At 33.9% G+C, this 9,853-nt stretch overlaps 1 protein-coding gene across 1 annotated transcript; it reads right to left on the bottom strand.

The window, feature by feature from the left end:
* Positions 1 to 425: 425 nt before the first annotated feature.
* LOC132611038 (putative calcium-transporting ATPase 13, plasma membrane-type) lies at positions 426 to 3,840 on the bottom strand. Its single transcript, XM_060325454.1, has one exon. The coding sequence runs from the start codon at positions 3,740 to 3,742 to the stop codon at positions 641 to 643; it is 3,102 nt and encodes a 1,033-aa protein (XP_060181437.1). The 5' UTR covers positions 3,743 to 3,840; the 3' UTR covers positions 426 to 640.
* Positions 3,841 to 9,853: the final 6,013 nt, after the last annotated feature.

Here is a 9,853-nt window from a genome sequence, read left to right as displayed (position 1 = left end):
TCAATCTTCCAAAAAGAAGTTACTCTTAAAATTCAGTTGCTTAACTCTTGCTGCATCAGATTGCGAGCGTAGACCAAAGAACCGTTAGGTTGTCAAGAACATTTCAGATGAATAGGCAAACACTCCATGCCCATCGATGGACTATGAGGGGGGAAAGCGAATGGAAACCGAATCATTTGACTGACCCCTTCATAGTTCATTTGTTAAGGTTAGGTATGGGTGGAACCAACTAGAATTGCAAACCGCACAAGCAAAGCTGGGAAATAGTAAATGTCAGTCTAAAGCTTCACAGCTTTGAGTATATTATCAGCTACGGTGTGTTGCGTCTACCATCATGAATAAACTAGTACTCCTAAGATTTTAATTGATTGAAAATAATTAAAGCCCGATACTATATTTAACAATGTGCAACCAGAATGTGAAGGAACGTGTAGGCTTATTGGAACTTTCTGAGTCATCTTGTAATCGTAGTTGAGTATTCCATATAAATCCTTATTTTAAAACACAACACAGAAAAATACAAGTGATGATGAAATAACGGAATGCAACATCAATCAATTAATTAAATCAGCTACTCCTTATACTAATACTATTGGAACTAACTAGTTCATCAAAACATATAGTAACCACCTAAATCTACTCATTTAAACAAGGCTCTGAAGTAATTCAACCTGAGATAACTGAAAATTGGTCTCTCTGGGACAGCTATGCACTTGACAACCCAACCAATTGGCCAAGATGCAGCTGCAAATCCAATGCAGATACCCCATTGACCCCAATTCAACCTCTCTGTATTTGCAAACTTCTTTAGAAACTCCACTATCACCACTTGGAGAACCAAAGTTATTCCAATGATTGCCACAAACAACTTGTTCTTGTGTATTCCCTCAAAGACGTTCTTCTTCTCCAGGCTTCGCGCATTGAATTCATTGAACACTTGGCAAAGAACAAACGTGTTGAAGATCAATGTATCGTTCACCCTTTCGTTGATACCAAAGATCGATTCGCCTTTGAATTGTAAGGTCAACAAAACAACGATCTGATATAAGGCCTGAGCCATTAGATTCCTCCACATAACGTTGGTGATAAGTGGCTCAGTCCTACCAACCGGTTTCTTCTTCATGAGTTCCTTAGTTGGCTTCTCTGTTGCAAGTGCTAGTGCCCCTAATGTATCCATGATCAAATTTACCCATAGCAACTGTACTGCTGTGAGTGGTACCTCACCTGCTGAAACAGCTGCCACAAAATTGATCACGAGCGCGGCCACATTTACCGTGAGCTGAAATTGGATGAATTTCTGGATGTTGTTATAGACACATCTTCCCCATTTCAGAACTGTGGCAACTGAAGCAAAATTATCATCCAAGATGACAATATCTGAACTCTCTTTAGCTACTTCAGTGCCCTGAATCCCCATAGAAAGTCCTATATCTGCTTCCTTTAGAGCTGGCGCATCATTCGTGCCATCACCTGTGACCGCGACCACATGACCTTTCTTTCTCAAGCACTGCACCATTAGAAGTTTGTCAAAAGGGGAAGATCTTGCCATCACACGAATCTTCTCCACTCTCTCCATCCGTACTTCATCTCTTAGGTTGCGAAACTCTTCACCTTCTATCACAGCTTTGTCATCTACTTCCTGATTAAGATGAAGAATCCCACATTGTGTTGCTATGGCTTTTGCTGTGAACACATTGTCACCAGTGATCATCTTGATATTCACACCAGCATTTTGGCAATATTCCACAGCTTTCTTCACGCCAGGACGACATGGATCTTTTAGGCCGACAAAGCCCAAAAGAATGAATGAGTTGTCTGGAACATTTCCATGCATTTGTTCAGCTTTAGGCACTTGCTTGTGTGTGAATGCAATACATCGAAGGCTACTGGCAGCCATTCCTTCAATTATCCTATCACATTCTTCTTTATCTGATTCCTCAAGAGTTTTTATGTTCCCTTCTAGATCATAGTAGTGGGAGCACATTTTTGAAATCATTTCAGCTGCACCTTTCCAATGGGCATGAATTGTGCCATTAGTAATGTTCTTGATCAGGACACCGCTCTTCTTTTTCTCCGAATTGAAAGCTTCCACGTGAAGAATGTTGAAATTTCTTTTGACTTGATCCATATCCATGTTCAGTTCCATAACAGCCCACGAAAGAATTGCTTTTTCAGTTGGGCTGCCTGAGAACTCAAAGCTGGAACATGGTTCGGAGGACTTGAAAACACTACCTGTAGTGTTTAATCCAACCCCTAAATGGAATAGTTCAAGAACTTTTGCTGAAATTGTTGTGTGACTTTCCGCCTTCATGTGCTCTTTGCCTAAGAAAAACTTTGTCACAGTCATCTTATTTAATGTGAGAGTACCTGTTTTGTCAGTACAAATGGTGGTGGCAGAGCCCATAGTCTCACAAGCGGAGAGCTTCCTCACCATTGCCTGATCAGCCATCATTCGCTTCATTGAATAAGCCAGAGTAAGTGTAACAGCTAAAGGCAATCCTTCAGGAATCGCGACAACAACAATGGTAACAGCAGCAGCGACGATTCCCACCACAGCATTGATGACATTATTCGATGATGTCTTGTTGCCGTTGAATTCTTTGTTCCCATTCTCATCTTCTGTGGTCCCGGTAAAGTATCTTACCAATAGGACAACAAGAACTAAGAAAGCAACTAGCAATCCAACTTTACCAATCGATGAAGTAAGCTTGTTGAGTCGTTCTTGGAGAGGTGTTTGCTCGTTGGAATCCCTGCTAATTTCACTCATCATTTCACCCCAGGTCGTGTTCATGCCAACCGAGGTCACAAGCATCATGCCATATCCATCAGCAACCTTAGTGCCAGAAATCAAGAATGGATATTGGCTTAGGTTAATCTCAACATGATCGCTTTCACCTGTTATGCTAGATTCATCCACTTGCAAAGAGTGACCTTCTAACAAAATCCCATCAGCAGGGACTTGATCTCCAATCTTCAAGTAAATGACATCTCCAACCACAATTTCGAATATGGATATCTGTTGGCGCCTCCCCTTTCTAACAGCTTCTACTGGAATATTTTTGCTCACTTTGGAAAGCTTATCGAATTGTCTGTTTTGTCTAAAATTACTAATAGACGAAACAGCGATGACAAGAAACACAGCCACGAAAATACTCCCTCCATCATACCATCCCTCTTTCAGTCCATGCTCCTTCATTCCAAATCCAAGAGACAGAGCAGCACAGAACAGAAGTATAATGATGGTGGGATCTTTGAATGATTCCCATACAAAGAAGAAGAAGCTTTTAGTAGGTGGCTTACGATACGTGTTGGTTCCAAAAGCTTCATGTCTACATGCAACGTCTTCTGGATCTCCGTTTATTCCATTAGTCGTGTCACTTTTGAGAGAAGCAGCAACACCATGTACACCTCCAAGGTTAGCAAGCTTGTCAACACTTTTATCTTTGACAAGCTTAGCTAGACTTGACTGATCAATGCCTGAGAATAAAGGGTGTTCTTGAACAACATCAATGGCGATTGTATCTGTCGATACACGGACCTTTTTTGGATTGTAGTCAGCTCCATGGCTATAAGATGACACAAGGAGAGGTGATACCTTAGTGCTGGCCTTATTTTTGAAAGCTCTCGAACAATAGATAGCAACAAAAGCGAAGTGCCATCTTTTTTTGTTGGAGATTTCAACTTCTGCTGGGAAATCATTTGCAATATTCATGCAAAGGTAATGCATGTTTTCTTGAAACATGTTGAACTGCTTTGTAGTTTGGATGAAAATATGTATAATAGGAGTAATAACAGTATGATGAACAACAAAAAATCGAACAACTAATGAAGAGGATTGACTGTGTTTTGAATTTGTTTTGGTGTGAAGTACTAATTCCCTATTATATAGTAGTTCTGTATTCTTATGTACCGCGTAATTTAGTCGATGAAGTTTTGTCTACTCACTTCATGGATGTTTCCTCTTAACCACCTTTGCGTCTTTGTAAATGCATATCTATGGGTTTCCTCTATTTTCTTGGAGCCATGATACTATCAATGTCAGTGTAAGCTGCATATAATTTACTACTATATACAAGAGAGGATCACAAATTTTTAGTCATTCACATGAATTTTCTTGTCTCTTTTTACCCTTAATTAAAGTTTTAATGACTTTATAATTCCTCACACATTTTGATAAATTTGAAGAACGTTAAAGACTTTTTCCATACCGCTAAAAATGATGATGTCATAGAAAAAGTGATGGTGGGCCCCACAAAGCACACTCATACATATTTGAGTCTTTCTTTTATGTGAAAATATTAGTATTAAACTTTTTCCAATTATATTTTTCTCAAGAATTTATTATAGACACATAATATAGGCTTAGTTATTGAATTAAAATATTATTTTTATAATATTATTTATTATTTATTATGTTATTTACCATTTATCACTTTCTATTTTAAACTTGTATTCGTCCGATTAAACGTATAGTATTTCTTTTATTTTTTCGTATAATTTTGCGTCGTACGTGCTTGCAAACAAAAGTAATTAACAAAGATTTCACTTACGATAAGATTAAGCCTTAGATTAAAAGAATAAACTCAAATAACTTATCTCAATCGAAAATGAATTCCGAAGTTTAGTCAAATTTTACATACGCACACTTTTAACACAAAATTTACCTAATATATTACTATATTAAAAAAGGAACTATAAAACATTCTTTTCTTATATATTATCAAATCTTTGAAGAAAACAATAGAAAGAGGAAAAAATGTTACTCGTATTTTTTAACATGCATCTTTTGGAAGGAAGAAGAAAGCATAGAATAAGAAAAATTTAAATTCATTCACTGTTTAGTTTCTTTTTTTATATGGTTTAATTTGAAAGAATGTCTACAAAAGTATCTTGCAATACGCAGACTTTTAATTATTTATATATTTTTGACATTAATTGAATATTGTGTTTTTTCCCCAAAAAGTAAGTTAGCTAATACGGGTTCAATTCAGAGATACAAATGAAATTAATTTAACATATGAAAAGCAAATTTGATCATTGGAGACTATAATCCCAAAAAGTTTCAGTAAAACAAAAATTAGAAAAGCTTTCATTTGTTTGATTTTTTTAAAATCTAATATTAAAACTAAGAAAAACATTTTTCTTTAACATTTAGATAACTTTTTGTACTTTAATATTTTAGAATTCCTTAGAGAGTGTCAAACTAATACTACCAAACTAAAGAAGTAAGAGCATGAATTTTTTTTTAAAATGTCTACAAATTTAATTTTTAATATCGATTTAAGCCCGGGTTAAGTGTCACTAGTTCCAATAATAAACACGCAATTAAGTTTGATCTCCGGGTCTGAACTAGTGACATTTAACCTGGGTCTGTAGCTGTTATATATAGTTTTGAGTGTCTGGACTAAAGTACCCTCTGCTTATGTCATTCCATGTCACCACACTCTTTCCCCACACGACACAACAGTCCACTGTTTCTTTCCCATGTATATATCATAGAAATAAAATTGTCATGTCCTCTTATTAACGTGAGATCAAACTTAATTAGTATTCAATTTTGCTAATTGGAATTATATTATCGTTGCTTACGGAGAGTAGAACTGGAAATATTAATTAGACCTATATAAAATTTTAGATAGTAAAAAAAAAATTAAAATGATCACTAAAAATTTAAAAATAGAAAAAAGACCATATCCATTACTAAATTTTAAATAATTTGCTGATTAAATTATTAGAAATTTTACAAAAATTTAGAAATAATAAAATATCCACTCTATATAGTAGGTTACTGCATATGGGCATACTTTGTGCCATTTTAAACATTTCAGCCTAAGTTCAAATATATGGACTGATGTAAGTTTGATTAGCTTTAAAGTTAATCAAATCAAACTTTGACAGAGAGAATAAGTATGTTTTAGTAGAATTTATGTACGGAAAATTAATATTTGCAAACTTAGATTAACCAAATCAAAATTTAATCGATTATAGCTGGTCGTTCGCTACATTTTTCATGTTATCAACTTATGCTTAATGGTATAATTAGTAATTTCTATTATTCTAATGTCTCAAATAGTAAGGAAAGAAGTCTCTTTGATTTGCATGCAAATCTTCTTAAAATATTAACAAATTTCATGAAACAAAGTATATGAGAAAATTTGAGTGTAACAAGCTTTATATTTATAATCGCACCAAATAAAGTGAAGTTTTCAAGTGCATAATACTAACTACTCTAACTGAAGTTGATAGCCGATAGAATGACTGACTGAAGCATACTTTGATGTAAACATATCTTAATATTTTTGTTATTCTTTTCAGTTCTCCTTATATTGCCAAAAAAAAAAAATTGCACTGATTCTACATAATTCATATATGACACGAAATTTGAATGTTGAGCTCGTGCACAACATGGGCGCCCTTCCATCTAGTAACCTTATATATGGCTTATTGTGTAAATATCTTTTACACTGACATAACATAGACTTGTCAAAAATTAAATGTTTAATTCTAAACTCCCTTACTTAAGATACTGATGAGTTTCTATGATGATCTCAACCTCATTTTCCTATCTTTTTTTTTTTTCCTATTTTAACAGCCGCATGAAGTACATGAGAAGAAGTAGTCAAGCTTCTCACAAACATTTTCCAATAAGTTTAACTAAAGGAAAATATAGTACTGCACATACTTTTTTTCCAAGTCATTGCAGGTACATTAGTTAAGAGTACACTCTTTTCTTTGGCGACTATAGCAAAGACCCAAGGTAGAGAAAAACGTGAAGAAAATTAAGGATGTTAGAATTCAACATTTTTGTACGATATGAAATACCAATGAGGAAAAATGCACATTATACTTCATTATCAATTGACGACTAATTATTCTGACAGAGTCAAGTGTCAACGACTAAATTATTCTAAATCTGATACGCAAGATTTGAGTTCGTAGTGATGATATCAGCATGCCAATAATCTCATTCCACATTTTAACTTTGTGTTTTTGTTTCTCAACAACACTAAGAATAGCGGCAGATCAGGTTTAAATATTATGAGTTCGTGAATTTTGAATACGTATACATAATCGAAAGTAAAACTATTGAGTTTGAATGAACCCGTATGTTATTATATTGAAATATTTATGTGGCTGAGTTGTTCGAATATGTTTTTTAAATACTTGAAAATGGTAGATCATACAAAAATAATTGCATAAATTGTTGAAAATTTTGAATAGAATAATATTTCAAGTATATAAATGAGAGCCTCTTGATTTTACCAAATTTATTACACCTATATTAATGTATTTTGTTTTAAGTTGAAGTGTCATTTTACAGCAGCTCAGACAAAATGTACACTAGGCTACCTAAAGGATACTTGCATTATTTCTTGCAAATGTCGTCTCTCATCTCATCCTAAAAATTTAATTGCTCGTAATTATAAAACAACATTGATAAAGAATTTTGGGACCAAAGTGTAGACGAGAAAGAGGCGAAGGACGGAGCCCAGTCAATAAGTTAATTTGGACTTGGTCCTTGTAATATCATAATTATATTGAATAACACCCAACTTCAAACTTGAGTCTTTTTTTTTTTTTTGAGCAACTGTACCACATCTTCTAAGTGGACAAGACCATCTAATTATATGCTTGCTGGAAAAGAAACTTGCCAGGAATCCAACATAAAAACAACAACAACAACAACAACAACAATAAAAAAAAAACTATTTCCTACTTTCAGCTTTCTGATAGTATAAGTAAAATGTTGACTAGCAGCTGCATGCATCTATGGACCTTGACCAAGAATTTTTAAAAACTTGTAACAGTACAATTTTGTTGTAATTCACTACAAAGTGCTAAGTAATTGATGGACACTTTCTCATTTCTATCTTCCAAGTACATATGTTGAACTAGTGTGCGTTGCATGGACGATTTTCTCTCTTAGGGTGTGTTTGTTATGACGAAAAATGTTTTTCTATTTTCTCTTAACCAGAGACCTCGGTTTCGAGCCTTGGGTGTGGAAAAATCCTTGGTAGGGAACGTTTCCCCTGAATGGGCCTTACGTAGTGCCACTCCGGATATAGTCGGGCTCCAATGTTGGTACCGAATACCGGATGAGAAACTAAAAACAAATATAGTAAGACGTTGAATCTTGAAGATAATGTTTATGATCCCTTAAAGAGTATACGGACAATATCTTTTTAAGACAAGCTCTCTCATTAAAGCCTTTCTTCAATTCTGTTTGCCTATTTTTCATAAAGTGATGGTGTGAAAGCTCATAATTGTTATAGTTCCATTGTCTGGAAAGATGCATGTATTTAGTTGTTCCCCATAGTTATAGTAACTCAACAGTGTAAAGATTTTTATATATGAATTTTAACTAGTATAAAGCTGAGAGTACAAAGTTTTATAGGCTAAGGTACCGTGTTTACACCGTGTAGACTAGTATATACAAAGTTTGATAGGATTTAGGAGCAAGTAGTTAAATCTATTTTTTACTCTTGCATGCTTGTCTTTTTGTTCATGACTCGAGCAGTGGTCTTTGTTTAAGCTAATTAGGGGTGATTTGGTTCAAAATCAGGTTATTCTGAGATTATAATCACGATTATGATCATGAGTACCTAACCCACCTTCCATATCAAATAAATAATCTCATGATTGTGGTATAAAGTTTATCCTGATTTTAGGTAATTCCTCAACCAAACATAAGCTAAATTTAATCCCAAATTTTATACCAAGATAAACAATCAAAGGGCCCCTTAGATATTGGATTCCAGCTTGTCTAATGGTTGTAATATCACTTATCAAAAAATGAAAAATTATTGAATTATCATGCAACGAAGAGGGTACAGGAAAACACTTATCCAAAAAGCAAAAGGAGAACGGATAAAAAGTGGGCAAAGTGATGGCGTGAAAGCTCATTATTGCCGTAGTTCCATTGTTTTGGCAAAAACGTTAATGAAGTTTCCGGTAAATGATATAATACGTGTAAGATTGTTGTGAACCGTCTCCACTAGTTGACTCTAATACTTGTGCAACTAGTTTTCGGGCACAGTTATCACATAGAATATCTACATCTACCTATCTATCTCTATCTATCTCTCTACATATACTAAAAATGCAAATAATTTTCGCTAAATATTAAATAAAAAAAATATTCTTTAAATGTTGATCAACTTTTATACTCTTTTATCTTTAGATTATATTTTCAAAATTAGTGTCCAAAAAGGTAAAAATATTTCAATTTGTTATAAGGTCGAAGTCTTTTTCAAAGTGGACTACCGACCTTAGGTCTAAATGAAGCAGCTGTTGGTTAGTCAAACAAGGAGAACGAAAAGTAATCAGATTTTTGAAGTTAAATATATAAGAATTTGCTACTTTCGTTTAGAAGTTTCTTAGCAAATTTTGATTACTAATTCATCCAAAATTTATAGCGTCCAATTATAGCGAACAAAGGCATTACTCACTCGTAAAGTCCAAGTAATATATGATTTTGTTTGCTAAATACAGTCAAACTTCTCTATAACTGACATTCGTTATAAAAATATTCTATTATAACGGTCTGATTTTTTTCGGAACCGATTTTCATGTTATATTTTACTTCTCTATAATATCATTCTACCTATAACAGCAGTGAATTCCTTATAGCAGTACACTCTTTGTAAAATTACCTCTCTATAACAGCCATACTCAAATATTGTGTAATAATATTTTGTAAGAAATATATTATGGTATCATCAAAGGAAAGGTATTGAATTTATTTTTGCTGAAAGTTTGGACAAAAATCTTCGTCAATTCAAGCGTTATATAATTAGTAAGAGACTGAAATTTACAAAATAACCTACATACAATTGTAGAATTCTTATGTCAA

This window comes from Lycium barbarum, chromosome 9 (assembly GCF_019175385.1).
Source record: "Lycium barbarum isolate Lr01 chromosome 9, ASM1917538v2, whole genome shotgun sequence".
Taxonomy (NCBI): domain Eukaryota; kingdom Viridiplantae; phylum Streptophyta; class Magnoliopsida; order Solanales; family Solanaceae; genus Lycium; species Lycium barbarum.
Note: the sequence above shows the minus strand (reverse complement) of the source record. Positions and strands in the feature narration are given on the sequence as shown.

Excerpts from the sequence above, each read along its gene's own strand:
- LOC132611038 (XM_060325454.1), bottom strand. The coding sequence starts at position 3,742 with ATGTTTCAAGAAAACATGCATTACCTTTGCATGAATATTGCAAATGAT.